This window comes from Geotrypetes seraphini, chromosome 11, assembly GCF_902459505.1.
Source record: "Geotrypetes seraphini chromosome 11, aGeoSer1.1, whole genome shotgun sequence".
NCBI lineage: Eukaryota > Metazoa > Chordata > Amphibia > Gymnophiona > Dermophiidae > Geotrypetes > Geotrypetes seraphini.
The window spans coordinates 15649567-15669387 of NC_047094.1; the positions used below are offsets into that span (position 1 = coordinate 15649567).

A 19821-nucleotide genomic window follows, 5' to 3' on the forward strand; every position below is an offset into this window, starting at 1 on the left:
CAGGATGCCCAAAAGCGCTTCAGTAAGCATGTGTTAGAAGGGTTACCAGATTTCCTCTAAAAAAAAAAAAAAAGGAAGACACCTGGCCCTGCCCTGTTTCTGCCCCCCAGCTCCGCCCCCACAAAAACCTTGCATCTCCTTCCCCGAGCTTGGGGCCACATCTGGAGACCCTGTGCATGTGCAGATGTCAGTGTGATGCTGTCACACACGTGCATATATCACGTTGACGTCCACATGTGCGCAGAAGCCCTCCAGCCGCGGCCCTGAGCTCAGGGCCTTCCAAACCTCAGATATATTGCCAGGTTTTGGAAATCTGTCCAAGCACCTGGACAGTTCTCTAAAAAGAGGACATGTCCGAGTTTTTCCAGACGTCTGGTAACCCTGTGATCGTAGCTTAACCTGTGCTGAATTCTTTTACAACCCCTAAAATGGGAATACTTTCAGGAGACTTTATTTAAATTAATGATACTATGTATTTCCCCGAAAATACGACCTACCCCAAAAATAAGCCTTAGTTGCCGGCAGCAGCAGCGCTTCCCCCCCCCCCATCTGAACCGCGAGACAGAAATAAATGTACCTTATAACAGTGGTTCCCAACCCTGTCCTGGAGGACCAGCAGGCCAGTCAGATTTTTGGGATAGCCCTAATGAATATGCATGGGGCAGATTTGCAAGCCTGTCACCTCTCATGCATATTCATTAGGGCTGTCCCGAAAACCCGACTGGCCTGGTGGTCCTCCAGGACAGGGTTGGGAACCACTGCTTTATAACAAACCGGCAGCATCAAGAGCAGGGATCTCAAAGTCCCTCCTTGAGGGCCGCAATCCAGTCGGGTTTTCAGGATTTCCCCAATGAATATGCATTGAAAGCAGTGCAAGCACCTAGATCTCATGTATATTCATTGGGGAAATCCTGAAAACCCGATTGGATTGCGGCCCTCAAGGAGGGACTTTGAGACCCCTGATCAAGAGCAATCTAGACAGGCTGCTTCGCGGCCTAGGCCATTCCTCTGCCGCGTTGCTGATGACATCATTAGTGATGCAGCAGTGGAACGGCCCAGGCCGCGAAGCAGCCTGTCTAGATTGCTGCCGACACTGCTGGTTTGTTATAAAGTACATTTATTTCTGTCTCGCGGTTCGGATGGGAGAGATGAGTCAGGGGGGGATGGGAGGGATAGAAGCTGCAAGGGTTCTGCTGCACAAGGGAAGGGAGGGAGGGGAGGAAAGATGATGCGCATGTGGGGGACAGAAAGGAAGTAGGAAGAATTGGGGTGGAGGAGAGGAAGGGAGAGATGATCATGTGCATCCTCCGAAAATAAGACCTAGTGCCTCTTTTGGGTCCCAAATTAGTATAAGACAGTGTCCTATTTTCGGGGAAACACGGTAGGCGGTTCTTTGCACCTCTCTATGGAATTCATTTTTGCCCCTAGTTTGCCGGTGTCCGCTTTCCTGCAATTTTGCGCCTCCCTTAATAATGATTCCCCCTCGTCGCACTATAACAAGGGGGGAGGCGGCACAAGGCGGGAAAAGCGGGGCTACCCGCTTCAGCGACGGCTCGGAACCAGTCCAGCAACTTCTCCAGGCACGTGTCGTCGCACAGCGGCTGCCGGGGGTCGGCCAGCACCGCACACACCGCGGGCAGGAGCTGCCGGCACTCGCCGTCCATGGCTGGGGGTGGGGGGAGAGGCCTCGGCCGGCAGGGGGAGCGAGCGAGCGAGGCGGTTTCGCGCCACTCCGGGAAAGGCGACGCTCGTCCCATGCGCCTGCCCCAACTCCGGGTTAGCGGCCGCTGGGCCCCGCCCCTGGTTCCGGTTGCTAGGGACTCGCGAGGACATCAGCTTGCAGCTCCCGCGGCCTGCTGGTAACCAACAGCGCCCCAGCGCGCCCGCGGGGGGTTCTCCGCGTGCGAGTCCGCGCTCTACCACCGCCCCTCCCCCCCCGGGGGTTCCCCTGCAGGTCCGCTGCGTGGGTGAGCCCCGAGACCGACCACCGGCTCCCGGCACATAAAAGGGAAACGAGGACTAGGGGGCGGCGCTTTCACAGGAAACAGTGATTCGTAAAGTTCTTATTACTTCCCTATTGGAAATGGGTTTAAAGTTGTCTCATGGGGGGGGGGGGGGGGTGACTTTTGCGGTTGCACTGAATGGTAGGTGCCCAGGACTAACAGTGAAACCCTCATGGGTACCTTTACCTGCCACAGGGGTCAAAGCCGGTCCTCGAGGGCCGCAATCCAGTGGGGTTTTCAGGATTTCCCCAATGAATATGCATGAGATCTATTTGCATGCACTGCTTTCATTGTATGCATATTCATTGGGGAAAAATCCTGAAAACCCCACTGGATTGAATATGAATGAGAGAGTTTTACTTATAATGGAAGTGACAGGCATGCAAATCTGCTCCATGCATATTCATTAGGGCTAGCCTGAAAACCCGATTGGCCTGGTGGTCCTCCAGGACAGGATTGGGAACCCCTGCGCTAGCTAACCAGACCTGTTATGTTGGGTGGGCCTTCCCAAACTATCCCTCCCCCCTGCCACATAATTTGTCCTTCATTTTGCACCTCTCTTTTTGTCCCTGGATCTGGCATTTGCCGCCACCCTCCCCCACATAGGGTTACCATAGTGCTCCAGTAAAAGGGGGATCGATTGAGACATCCAGGTTTTACTTCCATTGTTTTCATGCCCATGGCCTAGCAACTTTTCCCCCCTTTCCCCTCAATGTACCTCAGTTCTTGGGCAATGCTATTTGCACTGACCCCACAGGCTTTCCCTCTGCCGCATCCTGCCAGAGAAAACAGGAAGTGATACCAGTGAGGGCAGGGCACCGCTCAGGAAGTGCCAATACTCCTGCTTGCAAAGGTGATAAGATTCGTGCCGTGCTGTGGGCTGTTAACTGGGGGCAAATGCCAGATCCTGGTGTTGGAGAGAGGGGAGAAAGGCGACCACTGCTGAATTGTCTTGGGTGGGCCTGAGCCAAGAATGGGTGGACCTGGGCCCTTCCAGGTTCACCCGTAGGTACGTCACTGGCTGGTTGGCTCTGCCAATGTTTTTTAAATCAAAATGTGCCTTGTCCTGGCTTCCACAATATGTTCATTTTAACCACACTATGGAGAGCCAACTTGTAAAAAAAAAGTAGAGTTTTAAATATTTTTGTACTGAGGAAGAATTGATGCAAAAAGATAGATAAGGGCTATAGCGGTTGATAAGGACCAAAGTGGTCCATCCAGTCTGCCCGCTTAGAACAGGGAAAGCCTCTTTTTGAAATACACTGGAGACATACTGCAAAGGTTTCAGTACAAAACAAGGACTGAGACAAAGATATCTATATTTTTGTTTTGCTTGTAGATTGGGGGGAGAGGGGCATTCGGTTTGAAGTGACGTGATTTTTCCTGGCAGAAACAACAGGAAAAAATTGAATTGGGTTTTATTTGTTTTTATTGTTAATAGTGCATGCTCTTCTGAAAGAGCGTACCCTTTTTTGACAGAATGTGCACTTTTTACAAAGGGATCCTTTTACCAAGCTGTAGTTTAAAAAGGATTACTGAGGGATGCATTGAAGCATTCTGTGGTAAATTTGCCAATTTGCGCATGCACTCCATAACTAAAAAATTAACTTTTATTTTCTGGGAAGGGGGCATATTTGGGGGTGGAGAGCAGGTGTTACAGCGCTAATTGGTTAGTGCATGGAGAATTACTGTGCGCTAACTAATTAGCACAGGGTTAGCATGTGAGTCCTTATTACTGGGTGGAAGTAAGGGCTCACGCGGTAATATTTTTAATGGCTGTGTTCTAATTGCGTAATTACTGCATGGCCAGGAATAGGCCACAGCAAAAGTGTCCTTGGAGCAAGGGTAAGGCCACACTAAGGCAACTTACGCTATGTCTTTAATACGAGGGTTTCAAAGATAATGTACACTTTCATACAGCAGGTGCTCTTTAGCAAAAGAAGTTTGCACTATGGAAAATATTGCTCCTATAACACCCCCTCCCCCCTTCCACAATGAATTTTCCTGGAAATAGCACGAAACAAGGGTTTTTGAGCTGCAAATCCTTAAATTAGAGAATAACATTAGGGTCAGTTTGATTCATTCACCAACTGGAACTGACTGACAGATGTTTGCTGAAGACCAAAACTGATGGCACAAAAGAAAGCTTCTGTGTACTTAAGAATAGTTTCAGACAAACCTGTTGGCATGTAATCTAGAGCAGTGGTTCTCAACCCTGTCCAAGGACCCCAGCCAGTCAGGTTTTCAAGATATTCCTAATGAATATGCATGACAGAGATTTGCATACCTGTCACTTCCATTATATGCAAATCTCTCTCATGCATATTCATTAGGGATATCTTGAAAACCCGACTGGCTGGGGGGGTCTCCTAGAACAGGGTTAAGAATCACTGATCTAGAGTACCTGAAGAAATAAAATAATATTTTTTATTTTACAGCTAGGCACTCTGATTTTAGCCCTCAATTTATCTGAGCAACACTGCTAAGGGATCTCAGTGTGAAAATGTCTTGGACAGCTAGTGAGACTGGAACTGAAATTGAAGAGCTAGAGGAACTGGTAAGGAAATAATTCATTTTTAATGTTTTAATGCTTTTATTATCTATAGGAAAAGGGTTTGTATAATGAAACATTTAACCCCCTCCCCCCCCCTTTTTATAAAACTGTAGCTTTGTTTTTAGTGCCGGCCATGGCGGTAACGGTGACGGAATAATCGCCCGCCAGATGCCAGCACGCTGACAATCTAGCGCCGACAATTCGGCGGAAGACAGAAGCGCGTGGGGGAAAAAAATTTTAAAGAGCTCCGACTGGGGGTTTAGGGTAGCAACCCCCCCCCCACATTATTGGTTAGTGTTCGCGCTGCCGTTGCGGGGGGGGGGTGAAACCCCCCACATTATAGAGAAAACTGAATTTTTCCCGAAAAAAATCAGAAAAGTTCCGTTTTCGCTATAATGGAGGTTTCCAACCCCCCCTGAACCCCCTCCAACAGCAGCGAGAACACTAACCAATAAAGTGGGGGGGGTTGCCACCCCAAACCCCCCGTTGGAGCTCTTTAAAAATTACTTTTTCCCCCTCGCGCTTCTGTCTTGCGCCGAATTGTCGGCGCTGGATTGTCACTGCGCTGACGTCTTGCGCTCCACTGTCTATGAACCGGCGGTAACAGCTCCAACATTCATAGAATTACATTACATTAGTGACTTTTATTCCGCCATTACCTTACGGTTCAAGGCGGATTACAAAAGATGTTATCTGGACAATTCCAGAAGAGCTACATAGTTGAATGGGTTATTGGGGGGATTGAAATGCTTCCTGTGGAGTTAGTTTGTTTTGATGGATTTCTTGAATGCAGGGCTGTGGAGTTGGTAGATAAATGTTCTGACTCCGACTCCTCAGTTTTTTGTACTTCTAACTCCGACTCCAGGTACCCGAAATTTCCTCCGACTCCGACTCCACAGCACAGCACTGGTTAATTTTCAGATCGTTAAAATGGGAGGGAGAGAGGGAGGGGAGATTATTATATTCAATAATAATTATATTAATTTAGATTTCTTACATAATATTATAACTTTATAAAATATTGATTTTCTAAAGAAATTTTAAATTTGATATTAATCTGTAAGTTAATCAAGTGTGATTATTCAAGTTTATAATGAATTTATTTGAAACACTTGTTGTAACATAAGAAAATGAATAAAGATTTATAAAACTAAAAACTAAAATGGAATGTCAAGTTGAGAGAAATGAGCATTTTCGATACCACCTTCTTTTTGCTTTTAATCAAGGTTCTAAGGCCGCAGAAGCTGCTCGCAACATTTGCGCTGTGTATATAGTGGGTGCTATAGCTGAAAGAATCGCTCGTGATTGGTATGCCAAGTTCAAAAATGGAGTCGGTAGATAAATGTTCCCACTCCGACTCCTCAGTTTTTTGTACTTCAGACTCCGGCTCCGACTCCAGGTACCCGAAATTTCCTCCGACTCCGACTTCACAGCACTGGTTAATTTTCAGATCGTTAAAATGAAATGTCAAGTTAAGAGAAATGAGCATTTTCGACACCACCTTCTTTTTGCTTTTAATCAAGGTTCTAAGGCCGCAGAAGCTGCTCGCAACATTTGTGCTGTGTGTATAGTGGGTGCTATAGCTGAAAGAATCGCTCGTGATTGGTATATGCCAAGTTCAAAAATGGAGTCGGTAGATAAATGTTCCGACTCCGACTCCTCAGTTTTTTGTATTTCTGACTCCGACTCCAGGTACCCAAAATTTCCTCTGACTCCGACTCCTCGACTCCGACTCCACAGCCCTGCTTGAATGGCAGGCTTTTTATTTCTTTTCTGAAAGTTTGGTAGTCTGGTGTCGTGATCAGTAGATTGGATAGTTCGTGGTCAAGTTTCGCTGCCTGCGTGGCCAGTAGGCCATCGTACCATTCCTAGGAGCGTCAGAGATGTTACCGCTGCAGCCGGCACTGAAAACCATGCTACGGTTTTGTAAAAGGGGGAGGTTAATATAACAGATTTGAGGAGGCCCTAGGCTATTCCACTTATGAGGCCCTTTCACCTCCCATTTTTAAGTTTGTAAATTACATGAGAGATAATAAAATACATCACCCGGGGCTAAGACCGATTCCCCTCCGGAGCCGGGAAAGGGGTGGAGGGGGGGGGGGAGAGGAGCAGCAGGATCCGATCCAGAGCTGGAGCACTTGTGCAATTCGGATTCTCCACCCCCGGCTGAATTTTGATGAGTCGCTGGCGCAGGCGCCGTGAGGAGTGACACAGAAGCACACCTCACGCCACCAGGACTCACGATATTTCAACAGCGCATGCGCGCTCTAGGATTTTATTATTTATGATATAATCATGAAAATATAAAATAAAGCACGTAATATACATTTTAAAATATGCAAATTAAAACATATGTTAAGAACTTACTTAGAATTCCGCGAAATGAAGATATTGTCACAAAAAAAATTTTCAATAGTCTATAAACACTTCACTAAAGTATTGAACCTACTGAACTCAAAAGGCGAGAATCAAATGATCGTGTACGCAATCCTAAAATAAGAATCTTTTCTAATAACATTAACACGCGTTTCATATTATCGAAGTAACACGAATATAACCGAACGTCGGGATATCAATAGGTCTGTTCGTTTGTCTGTTCCAGTCTACGCCAATCTGCACTTTATTTATGCAAGAACAAACCAGAGCTTAGTAGCATAAGGCACGTCAATATTTGCCATAGCAATCAGTGAACGTATGAACTATACTTTGGTGCAATCTAGTATATACAAACGAACAGACCCAATGGGCCAAACGCGTTGATCTTAACCAATACATTTTTATGTTTGTTTATTAGTCATATGCGTAGAATTTCTCCTTATTTTCGGTTCAGTGTTTTAGTGTTCACTGTTTTTAGAATGGTGTAATTTTAATTTTGCTAACAATTTGAGTGTAGGCCCCTCTTGATCTTGAGGCCCTAGGCTGAAGCCTAGTTAGCCTATAGGAAAATCCGACCCTGGGGACACTTTTACTAGCTGTGGTCAAAAGTGGCCTTAGTCTGTGCATATGTGGCTCATTTCCACATGCTAAGGCCATTTTTACCATGTGGGTAAAATAGCCACATGCTAATTTTGGTAAGGGCTCACATGCTATTCGGTTAGCGCGTGCAATGTAGCCGTGCTAATCAGCGCAGAACACACCTACTTTCTATCCCCGGCCACCCCAGTGCTAAAAAATTAAGATCTATTTTTTAGTGCATGCACATGGAAAAGTTACTACGGGATGCCTGAGCGCTTTGCAATAAGGACCCCTTAATGCAGGGGTGTCCAATGTCGGTCCTCGAGGGCCGCAATCCAGTCGGGTTTTCAGGATTTCCCCAATGAATATGCATGAGATCTATGTGCATGCACTGCTTTCAATGCATATTCATTGGGGAAATCCTGAAAACCCGACTGGATTGCGGCCCTCGAGGACCGACATTGGACACCCCTGCCTTAATGTCACAATTGGATAATAGAATAAACATTACAGTTGTTTCTGTGTGTACTGTCGACTGTCGGCTCCGGGCGGCTTTCCCGCAGAGGAGAGAATCCTGCATTCACCGTGGGCCTCATCTGGGGCAGCCTCCTTGGAGCGGCTGGGGCACGGGCAGTGTGTCTGGGAGGGAATGCATGGATGGGAGAACATCGCAGGGGAGGAGACATAGGCGTCCTGGGACTGTCTGCCAAGTCTCTTCCCTGAAGAAGCCCTTTCTGGAAACGTCAATCGCTCCTCCTAAACTTACTTGCTCCACTTCATCACTGACGCTGAAACCGTGGATTGAAGACAAAGTTTTATTTTATTTTTCTTTCCAGCTTATGATTTATCTTTAATCTTATCTATTGTTTTGCCTTTTGTCTTTGTTTTGTTCTATTTCTATCATTTAAATTTCTCCAGAATTCTACTGTTCAACGGTTCCCCCTTCTGCTTCTATTCCTTTCTCTCCTCTCTTCTACCTTCCAAAGTATTTAGATCAATGCTGTCTTGATAAAATGTTTATTTTATTTTTATTTTTCCTCTAACTCTACTTTTCACTTCTCTATTACCCTCCAGGTACTTTAGTTAGATTGTGAGCCTTCGGGACAGTAAGGGAATTTTTCAAGTACCTTTCTTATTTCTAATCTTAATGTATATTTTCTGTAAACCGCTTAGAACCTAACGGATGTAGCGGTATATAAGAAATAAATTACATTACATTACTGAATTGCAACCCGTTAAATTTGAATACTTTCAGGAGGCTTTCTTAAGTTAACGATACGTGGTTCTTTGCACCTCAGTTTATGGTTCTCTCTTTGGAATTTGTTTTTTTTCCCATAGTCGTTGGTCTCAGCTTCTTTACTATTCTGAAGAATTATTTCATGCACCGTTCCACCTTGGATTTATGTGTTTTGCATGTGATACATTTTATTTAATATCCCTTCTCTCATAAATAATATTCAGATGGAGTAAATGGAAAACAAATAATACATATAATGTAAATATTTTATGCATTCGTTATTAAGAACAGCTCCTCTCCACAAATCTAGCGACAAAACTGATTTTAAATTCCTTTCTAAAGCACAAGTAATGATTCTCCTTCCCTCAGTCCTACTGGTAGTTGATTTTCTGAAGTACTGAACCCACATAACTAAAATACCTTGGTCTTTAGCCCTGGACCACTGTAGCTTGCTGCACATCCTGTGACTAGGACCAATTCCTCATAACCTTTTTCAAGTAAACATAAAATTTGCCTTCATTTTAACCACCCATTCATTTCTCTCAATGACTTTGTCTGCCCAGCTTGTTCATCTATATGTCTGAACTGCACTTGCCCTCTTGGCTACCTATTAAAATGCTCATCACGTCAGAATGATATAATGCACAGGTGTCAAAGTCGGTCCTTGAGGGCCGGAATCCAGTCGGGTTTTCAGGATTTCCCCAATGAATATGCATGAGATCTATGTGCATGCACTGCTTTCAATGCATATTCATTGGGGAAATCCTGAAAACCTGACTGGATTACGGCCCTCGAGGAGGGACTTTGACACCCCTGATATAATGAAACATTGTATCTGTTCTTTGTTCTAATGCAGGAGTACGATAACCACGGTTCTCAAGAGCCACAACCGGGTTTTCAAGATTTCCACAATGAATATGCAGGAGAAAGGATTTGTATGTACTGCTTCCATTTTATGCAAATAGATCTCCCTCATAGTCATTGTGAAAATCTTGAAAAGCTGACTGGATTGTGGCCCTCAAGGACCATAGTTGTCCACCTCTGTTCTAACGTGTGTCTGTTAAGGTGTTTCATTTGCATTTTGCCTACACCGTGAGTATATCTGTCAAATGAATGTTCTTTCCACTGTGCGTCTTTAGATATTATTTGCACTTTGCTGACGTCGATCATATTTCTGTTATATGTCGAGGCCGACCAAATTTTGGTTTCAGCTTTGACACCAAAACTGGCCAGAAATTTGATTTAGCCATGTTTTGGTCAGCAAAAATGTAAAAATCTTGCCAGTAGATTTTTATAGCCCCACTTCTTAAAATAAGCCCTCGGTATGCTATGGAAGTTATTTTAGAAACAACATGCAAACAGCCACTTATGAAATGGAAAGTCTGCCTGTCAGTTTTGGTTCTTGATCTGTAAGGAAGCTTCCAAAGATAGCACAGAAGGGACAAGTGATTTGCCCAGAGTCCCACACAAAGTTAATGCTAATGGGGAATCTTGAATATGTCTTGATCCCTAACTTGTGTGGTTTATTTGGAATTTGTAGTGCACAGAAATAGTTTGGTCACTGGAGCTTCCACTCGTAATTCAAGTTTAATAAAGTTTTATTCTTTGCTAAGTAGCTGGGACACTTTGAATTAGTAGAAGCAATGGGATTCGGAGTTCATCATGTTTTATGTCTCTTATGACTCGTTATAGATTTTCACTATTGAAATGCATCATATCCAAAGTTCTGGGGCATTTGTAATATGGGAATAGTCTGAGCACAATGACTATTACATATTATTTTACCTTGTGATTGTGAATTTTTACAAACCATTTAAAATGTTTACAAGCTGACTTTAAATTCTGTCTTCAGGGAGATGATGCTCTGTCTGCAATTACATTTGAATCTGACATAGACAAGGTATGTTGTTGGTTTTTTTTTTTGTTATCAGTCTCTGTAAAGAAATAATCTGGGTCTCTTGAAATCGATCAGAAATGACCTTGACTAAGCCCTGACAATATGTTCATTACCCAGTATTATAAGACACTGGTAAGATCTGTAGGAGCTGGGTGGCATTTTGTGAAAGTGCAGAGAAACTGCTTTACAGTATCTACTTCCAAAGGTGCTACCCAAAAGCCCATAATGTTTCTGTTAATCTCCTGCTGGTGTAAGTACATAATATTCTTGCTTGGGTAGGGAAGGGCTACTGTCCTCTTATCTTTTTTCTTGGAGGGGAACTCGATCCTTAAGAAAGTTTGATGCATTATGATAGATTCTGATAAACTTGCCTTTTTCCCCAGATTCTCTGCTCAGTAGAATTATTGCTGGTTGCTTTTTCTTTAGATTTCATTTGTTTCCTTCTGGAACCATCTTGTCGTGCAACAGAATAGGATATCAGCAAAAAAAAAAAAAAAAAAAACCATCTCCTCAGCCCTCTAAGATATTTCAGTAGTGGAAGAGGTGTGTCATTTTTCTTTCAGAAAAAAAATATAAAATCGCTCCTTTTTATTCCCCAGAAACAGAAGAAGAAAACTTCCCATAAGCCATCTCGATCACCAAGTAAGTTTTATTAAAGGAGAGATCTTAAACTACAAGTCCAAAACTTTTCCTAGGTTTCAAGTCTTTCGGATATTTTAACAATGCTCAGGTGCCTTCATTATCAAAAATAAGAAACTTTGTAGAGCTCTGAAAAAGAGATAGGGAGGTGGGCCATTTTATTCTCTGGGAACATCAGATTCCCAGGATGATGTTGCATTCAGATTCAGCAGTGTATCACAAACGGTGTGCCTCCTGAAAGGAGAGGTTCCAGATGACTGTTTACAGCACAGGTGTCGAAGTCGGTCCTCGAGGGCCGCAATCCAGTCGGGTTTTCAGAATTTCCCCAATGAATATGCATTGAAAGCAGTGCATGCACATAGATCTCATGCATATTCATTGGGGAAATCTTGAAAACCTGACTGGATTGCGGCCCTCGAGGACCGACTTCGACACCCCTGGTTTACAGGATGTGCTTCTCGCGAACAGAGGTACGTCCTGTAAGCAATCTCCAGACGCCGGCACCTCTTCTCTCTGCCAGCACTTCTCTCCAGCACAGGTCCTTCTCTCAGCTCAAGGCCTATTTGAAGGGCCTTTGCGCATGCGCTGATGTCGGCATGCTGACATCACGCTTGCATGTGACATCATCATGCCAGCGCACTTCTGGATGTCCCGAGCCGGGGACACTAGGGGGTCCTTTTATCAAGCTGCGGTAGGGGTTTAACACGTGTAATACCACCTGCCGCGCTAGCCGCTAACGCCTGCATTGAGCAGGCGTTAGTTTTTTAGCCGGCCGCGGGGGTTAGCGCTTGATGAAATGTCCCAACGCGCTAACCCCGCTAGCGTAGCTTGATAAAAGGACTCCTAGGTTTAGTGTGCCCCGGCTCAAAAAGGTTTGCGAGACACTGAGATACAGGAACAGACATCTAACTTTTCAGCATTAGGTTATTCTAAACAATTGTCTGCCTTGGTCGCATAACATAAATATATTCCATGAATCATCACAATATATGTTAGCTATTCATGTATTATACTTCATGAGTGATTATGTCTACTTACAAGTGATTCATATAGTGATTTCATAAAGTATCTACTGTATTGTTCAAACAAAGTTCAAAAATAAAACTCTAGAGCAGGGGTGTCCAACCTGCGGCCCGAGGGCCGCATGTGGCCCCGTGAAGTATTTTGTGCGGCCCCAGTCGAGAGTGATGCAGTGTTTTCCTCTGGTGTCCCCAGGTGTTTACCGTCTTGCCGGCTCCCTCTTCTGTCTTGCTTCAGCTTTTTCGGCCACTGCGGCCCAGGGAAGCCAAAAGATTGGACACCCCTGCTCTAGAGCATTACCTCCTTATGCATAATAACATCTTGAAAGAGACTAACTTACTGATAGTCTCAGGGAACAGAGCCTGAAACAGAATCAAACACATTTTAGAACCCATCAGGTGGTCAGTTCTATAAAGGGTGATCTGTCTGGAGTCTACGCTATAAAGGAATATAGATGCTTATTTTCCTTTATAAAATACTGGTGTAACAGGTAAAATACTTGTGTATAATTCAAGTGTGACCTTCTTACACTAGCCATAGAACTAGAATAAGTGCTCACACCTAGATTTATATACTAGTGTAAATTGTAGTATTCCCTAATTTGCATGCATAACTGAGTGCTCCTCCAAGACTCTGCCAATGTATACTTTCACCTTCAAACTATGTGCCATCATATTTAAGCACTATTTTAGAGAATAGCACATAGCTGTATTACTGCCATGCATGTGCTGGTATTTTCCTCATTTATTTATTCATTCATTAAATTTTCTATACCATTCTCCTGGGGAAGCTCAGAACAGTTTACATGAATTTATTCTCAGAGAAAAGGACATAAGAATAGCCTTATTGGGTCAGACCATCAAGCCCAGCAACTCATTCTCACGGTGGACGGTTCTCATCGTGGACGTACGCAGGTGAGGCTGTTCTTATGACTCATTTAGAGCACTGGTCTTTGACCTGGGGGCCGCTGTGTGAGCGGACTGCTGGGCAGGATGACCCACTGGTCTGACCCAGCAGTGGCAATTCTTATGGTCTTATGTTCAATCTAGGTCCCTAGTACCTGGCCAAAACCCAAGTAATTGCAACATTCCATACTACCAAGTTTCCAAGTTTATTAGTTTTTAATATCCCGACCATCAAACAATTGTTTGGCTGGTTAACAATAAAATTGATAAAGAGTTTAAATGTAGTAGAATGTGCATAAAGATGTCTAAAATTAAACGTAAATGACAAAGACTTGACGTACTGGAGTGTGAGGGCAATAGGGGAGGAAAGGGAAAAAGTTACATTGTATAGATGAGATGGAAAGAGTGGGGGGGGGGATTGAACGAAGTTTCTGTTTTTAAATTAATTTACTGCTTTTTACTGTATTTTAAGGAATTTACTCCCTCTTTTGAGACCGCATATAGCGGATTTTAGCTCTGGCAGTGGCGGTAACTGCTCCGACACTCAGAGAACTCCTACGAGCGTCGGAGCAGTTGCCAGCGCTAAAACCCACGCTATGCGTTCTTAAAAAAGGGGGGGTTAGGTTTCTACTGCAGGCCAACGAGGTAAATGCTCCAACGCGCGTAGGAATTCTATGAGCGTTGAGGCATTTACCGCACCGGCCTGCAGTCAAAGCCTCTACCGCTGCTTTGTCAAAGCCAGCATTAAAATTTTGGGGGCTAAGTATTAGTAATGAAATGTTAGTGCCTTTTTATTGTGTTAGAACATAAGAAATGGCTTCGCCGGATCAGACTCTAGGTCCATCCAGTCCGGCGACCCGCACCCGCGGAGGCCAAGCTAGGTGTTCTCTGCTGAGAAACCTTGTTTACTCGTATCCCCCAATGTGATTTGCAAGAAGGTGTGCATCCAACTTGCTCTTGAATCCCAGAATGTTGGTCTCCATCACGACCTCCTCAGGGAGAGCGTTCCAAGCGTCCACCACTCGTTGTGCGAAACAGAACTTCCTAATATTTGTCCTGGACCTTGTGCCCCTCAGTTTCAGCCCATGACCTCTTATCCGGGTCACATTTGACAATGTGAATAACGATGTTTCTTGCTCTATTTTGTCAAATCCTTTTATTATTTTAAAAGTCTCTATCATGTCTCCTCGCAGTCTTCTCTTCTCGAGGGTGAACAATCCCAGTTTTCCGAGGCGTTCTTTGTAGCTCAAATTCTCGATACCTTTAACTAGCTTCGTGGCTCGCCTTTGCACCCTCTCCAGTAGGGTTATAGCCTTCTTTAGGTAGGGAGACCAGTGTTGGACACAGTACTCCAAGTGTGGTCTGACCATTGCTCTGTAAAGCGGCATTATAACGTCCGCCGATCTACTTGCGATTCCCTTCTTTATCATACCCAACATCCTGTTTGCCTTCTTTGCTGTCGCTGCGCATTGAGCCGACGGCTTCAGGGTCCTGTCTATCAGTACCCCCAGGTCCCTTTCTTGTTCGGTCTTACCCAGTGTCACACCTAACATTTTATATTCATGTTCCTTGTTTTTCTTACCCAGGTGCATCACTTTGCATTTTTCTATGTTAAACTTCATCTGCCACTTTTCTGCCCATTTCTCTAGCTGGTTCAAATCTCTCTGAAGTTCTTCTCTGTCCTTTTGTGACCCAACTACCCAACATAGTTTTGTGTCGTCTGCAAACTTGATTAAATTACTTGTTGTTTCATCTTCTAGGTCGTTTATGAAGATATTGAACAAGATGGGCCCAAGAACCGATCCCTGGGGTACACCGCTTGTCACCTCTTCCCAGTCCGAGAACTTCCCTTTTATGCCCACTCTCTGCAATCTGTTTTCTAACCATTTGCTTATCCATCTTAGTATATCTCCTTCTATTCCATGACTTTGTAGTTTCTTCAGAAGCCTTACGTGGGGAACCTTGTCGAACGCTTTCTGGAAGTCCAAGTATCTTATATCCACCAGTTCACCGCTATCAATTTGTTTGTTCACCTCCTCAAAAAATTGAAGTAAATTAGTCAAACATGACTTCCCTTTCCTAAAGCCGTGTTGGCTAGCTCTCATCAGGTTGTGATTTTCCAGGTGTTGCTCTATGCTATCCTTTATTAGTGCTTCAATCATCTTCCCAGGAACCGACGTAAGACTCACAGGTCTATAGTTGCCCGGTTCTCCTCTCGATCCCTTTTTGAAGATTGGGATGACATTCGCTATCTTCCAGTCGTCTGGTATTTGCCCGGTTTTAATTGACAAGTTAGCTAGGGATTGTAATAGTTCTCCGATTTCTATCTTAAGCTCCTTTAGCACTCTTGGGTGAATTCCATCTGGTCCAGGGGATTTATCACTCCTCAATTTGTCGATCTGATAATATATCATGTTCAAATCCACATTTACTGTGGTGAGGCTATCCTCAATTTCTCCCTTGAATGCTCTCCCTGTTTCTGGCATTGATGCAGTGTCCTCCTTGGTAAAGACAGACGCAAAGAATGAGTTTAGCTTATCCGCAATCTGTTTGTCTTCCTTGATGCACCCTTTTCTTCCTTGGTCGTCGAGAGGGCCCACTGCCTCCTTAGCTGGATTTTTCCCTTTTATGTATCTAAAAAAGGGCTTGAAGTTTTTGGCTTCTTGCGCTATCTTTTCCTCATAGGCTTTTTTGGCGTCTCTTACCGCCTTGTGACACTTCTTCTGGTTGACCTTGTGACTGTTCCAGGCCTCCGTTGTGTGTTCACGTTTCCATTTTTTAAAAGAGTTCCTCTTATCCCTTACTGCCTCCTTCACCTCTTTAGTTAGCCAAGCTGGTTCTCCTTTGTTTTTACTTCTCCTTCCTATGGATATCCGCGGAATGTAGAGATTCTGCGCTTCGGTGTTGTTTTTAATTAATTTATTGGCTTGGGTTGTTTGATTGTAAACTGCTTTGGATGCTCTTCAAGGGCTGAAAATGCAGCTTATATAATTTTAAATAACTTTTATTTGATTCAACAAAAGAATACTCGTAGCAATATATTGTACATGCCTTGGGTGAATGTCTTCGTAAAGGTAGTTAATAAATCCCAATAAATAAAAATATAAGCTGACCAGTAATAATAATAATAATAATAATTTTATTCTTATATACCGCCATGCCCAACGAGTTCTAGGCGGTTCACAGCAGTTACGTTAGGATCCGCATTGACATGCCGATTTACAAACAATGTATTGGATTTACAACACCTTCAGCCAAACATGGCTGAGGAAGCAGAAGAGGGAAGGAGAGAAGGAGGAAAGCGATCAGTAGAGGGGGGGGGGGCTGGGCCGAACTGGCCGATTTTACAACAACTTTAGCCGAACTTGGCTGATGAGGAAGGAGGAGGGTAGGGGAGCTGGAAGACAGCGATCAATAAAGGGGGGGGAAAGGGTCGAGCGTGTGGCCAGGTAATTCCGGAGAGGTGGCGTACAGCAAAGCTCCGTGTTAAAAAAAAAAAATCAGAATTTAGAATGTTACATTACATTACATTAAGAACATAAGAAGTTGCCTCCGCTGAGTCAGACCAGAGGTCCATTGTGGCCAGCGGTCCGCTCCCGCGGCGGCCCATCAGGCCCACTGCTTGAGCAGTGGCCCTTGATTTTTCTCTAACCTATCTCTATTCCTGTCCCTATATCCTAACCTCAGTTAGGGACTTCTATTCCGCCTATACCTTGCAGTTCAAGGCAGATTACAAAAGAGCTAACTGGACATTTCCAGAGAAGTTACAACAGTTGGGGTTTTTTTGGTTTTTTTTGGTTACAAGGGAGGAGAGGTACCTGGATTAATTCTGGAAGAACTTGCAAATGTGAGTTATATGTATAATTGGCATTCTTTTCTTCACTCAGATTTTAACATAGTATCTATGCCATCTACTAATCCTTCCTCTCCTTTAGTACCCAATGTACTTATCCCAAGCATTCACCCCCTCTTTCCATGAAAAAGTATTTTTGAAGTTACTTCTGTCCCCTTTCACCCTATGCCCCCTCATTCCAGATTTTTGTTTCTTTCAGTTGAAAAAGGCTGGCCTCATATGCCAAATAAGTATTTAAACATTTCTGTCATTAGAACATAAGAATTGCCGCTGCTGGGTCAGACCAACAGCCAAGTAGCCCGTTCTCATGGTGGCCAATCCAGGTCCCTAGTACCTGGCCAAACCCAAAGAGTAGCAACATTCCAGCATCTCAAAGAATAGCAAGATTCCAGAACCCTATTGAGAGCAACATTCCAGAGCTGAGATTGTGATGTCATAAGAACCTAAGAATTGCCGCTGCTGGGTCAGACCAACAGCCAAGTAGCCCGTTCTCATGGTGGCCAATCCAGGTCCTTAGTCCCTGGCCAAACCCAAAGAGTAGCAACATTCCAGCATCCTAAAGAATAGCAAGATTCCGGAACCCTATTGAGAGAAACATTCCAGGGCTGAGACTGTGATGTCATAAGAACCTAAGAATTGCCGCTGCTGGGTCAGACCAGTGGTTCATCGTGCCCAGCAATCCGCTCACGCGGCGGCCCTCCAGTCAAAGACCAGCGCCCTAACTGAGACTAGCCTTACCTGGTTCAGCAGGAACTTGTCTAACTTTGTCTTAAATCCCTGGAGGGTGTTTTCCCTTATTACAGCCTCCGGAAGAGCGTTCCAGTTTTCCACCACTCTCTGGGTGAAGAAGAACTTCCTTACGTTTGTACGGAATCGATCCCCTTTTAACTCCTTTCCTCCAAAGTATATGTATTGATGTTTGTTGCCAAACACTTTATGATGATCACTGACCATTTTAGTCGCCATCCTCTGGACCAGCTCCATCATGTTTATATCTTTCCGAAGGTGCAATCTCTAGTACTGTACATAATATTCGAATTGAGGTCTCACATCATTACTTCCTTTTTCCAACTGACTATTCCTCTCCCTATGCACTCAAGCATCCTTCTAGCTTTTGCCATAACCTTACCCCTTTAAGATCATCACATATGATCATACCCGTCCTGCTCCTCTTTTGTGCACAAAAGTTCTTCTCCTCCTAAACTGTAGCCCAAATGCATCACTCTGCATTTTTTAGCATTAAATCTTAGCTGTTAAACTCTAAACCATTCTTCAAACTTCGGTAGAGCCTTCCTCATATTATCTACACTATCAGGAGTGTCTACCCTATTGCAGATTTTGTTCTCATCTACAAAGAAGTAAACCTTACCATTTTGTCTGTAAACCACCTTGATCTGCCTGCCAGAAAAGGTGATATAAGAACATAAGCAGTGCCTCCGCCGGGTCAGACCATAGGTCCATCCTGCCCAGCAGTCCGCTCCCGCGGCGGCCCAAACAGGTCACGACCTGTCTGAATCACCAGAAGGGGCCCCCTTGCCACCTTGGTTTCCCATTGAAGTCCTATCTTCCCATCGAAGTCCTAACCCTCCGGTCTTGCACATGCACGACCTGGTTGGGTTTCTATACTTATTACCTGGTTAGCTTTCTATACTTGTGTTACATCCCAGCACCTCTCTCGGTATCCCATGATCCCTTTATCCCTCAGGAATCCGTCCAATCCCTGTTTGAATCCCTGTACCATACTCTGCCTGATCACTTCCTCCGGTAGCGCATTCCAAGTGTCCACGACCCTTTGGGTGAAAAAAAACTTCCTTGCATTTGTTTTGAACCTATCTCCCTTCAGTTTCTCCGAATGCCCCCTCGTACCTGTTGTCCCCCTCAGTCTGAAGAATCTGTCCTTATCCACCCTCTCTATGCCCCTCATGATCTTGAAGGTCTCTATCATATCTCCCCTGAGCCTCCTTTTTTCTAGAGAGAAGAGCCCCAGCCTATCCAACCTCTCGGCGTATGGGCAGTGTTCCAGCCCTCTTACCAGTTTCGTTGCTCTCCTTTGGACTCTCTCAAGTACCGCCATGTCCTTCCTGAGGTACGGCGACCAATATTGAACGCAGTATTCCATAAGTCTTGAAGTAAATGTAAGAATAGTTAACTCAAACTTGTTTGACTGAAATGCTTTCCAAGGTGTGTCCAATAATTACACTGTCCACATGGCAAGAGCCTTAGAGCAGAGAAAGGGAAGGTAAAGGATGCTCATTAATTATATATGTTGTGTCTTTCTTTTAGAGTCTCCATACCTGTCTAGCACACGCCAACATCCTAAAAAGGCTGCAGTGTGGCGGTCCCTGAAGGGGACAGGTAACATGCACACCGAGAACCCAATGATCAAGGTGCCAAGACAGCTGTGGCTGGCCTCTCTCAGACAAGGCACTGGTAATGTGGCTGGAACCTAGTCTTTGAATTCTATGCTCAGCACTGTATAAGCTCAAATTACATTATGTAGATTCTTTTGTTTGGAAGTTTCCCAAATCAAACATTAGAGCTATATGATTAAATGACTTAAAGCCATAAGATACTTTTGGAGTGCCTGCCTGCGTAGATAAACTCAGGCACTTTTGCACATTACATAAATTGCTTGTCTTGTATTCTGAATGAAAAGCTGCACTATGCTTTTAGTTATCAAAATGGCTCGTAATATTGCAGGAATCTTAAGTTTGGATTGACTTCGTTACGATCTGTTTTTATAATGTATTTTCACAAC

General features: G+C 44.3%; 2 protein-coding genes across 11 annotated transcripts in view; one reads left to right on the plus strand and one right to left on the minus strand.

Annotated features, from left to right (window-relative positions):
- The window catches only part of BRAT1 (BRCA1 associated ATM activator 1), a 34375-nt gene extending 32593 nt beyond the window's left edge, over nucleotides 1–1782 (minus strand). The window contains exon 1 of one of the 2 annotated variants that reach the window (XM_033963891.1): nucleotides 1538–1782. In XM_033963891.1, the coding sequence (XP_033819782.1) occupies nucleotides 1538–1757 (220 nt within the window). In that variant the 5' untranslated portion in view covers nucleotides 1758–1782. Of the gene's footprint in view, nucleotides 1–1399; nucleotides 1487–1537 lie in introns of those variants that run through there. The other variant, XM_033963892.1, reaches the window with a different exon arrangement.
- Nucleotides 1258–19821, plus strand: part of IQCE (IQ motif containing E) — a 76335-nt gene continuing 57771 nt past the window's right edge. The window contains exons 1-5 of one of the 9 annotated variants that reach the window (XM_033963897.1): nucleotides 1258–1381; nucleotides 4442–4560; nucleotides 10602–10649; nucleotides 11246–11288; nucleotides 19347–19493. In XM_033963897.1, coding sequence (XP_033819788.1) covers nucleotides 4507–4560; nucleotides 10602–10649; nucleotides 11246–11288; nucleotides 19347–19493 — 292 coding nt within the window. In that variant the 5' untranslated portion in view covers nucleotides 1258–1381; nucleotides 4442–4506. Of the gene's footprint in view, nucleotides 1382–1449; nucleotides 1581–1739; nucleotides 2055–2128; nucleotides 2145–2411; nucleotides 2857–2902; nucleotides 3013–4441; nucleotides 4561–10601; nucleotides 10650–11245; nucleotides 11289–13126; nucleotides 13220–19346; nucleotides 19494–19821 lie in introns of those variants that run through there. The other 8 variants (XM_033963895.1, XM_033963894.1, XM_033963896.1 and 5 more) reach the window with 8 other exon arrangements.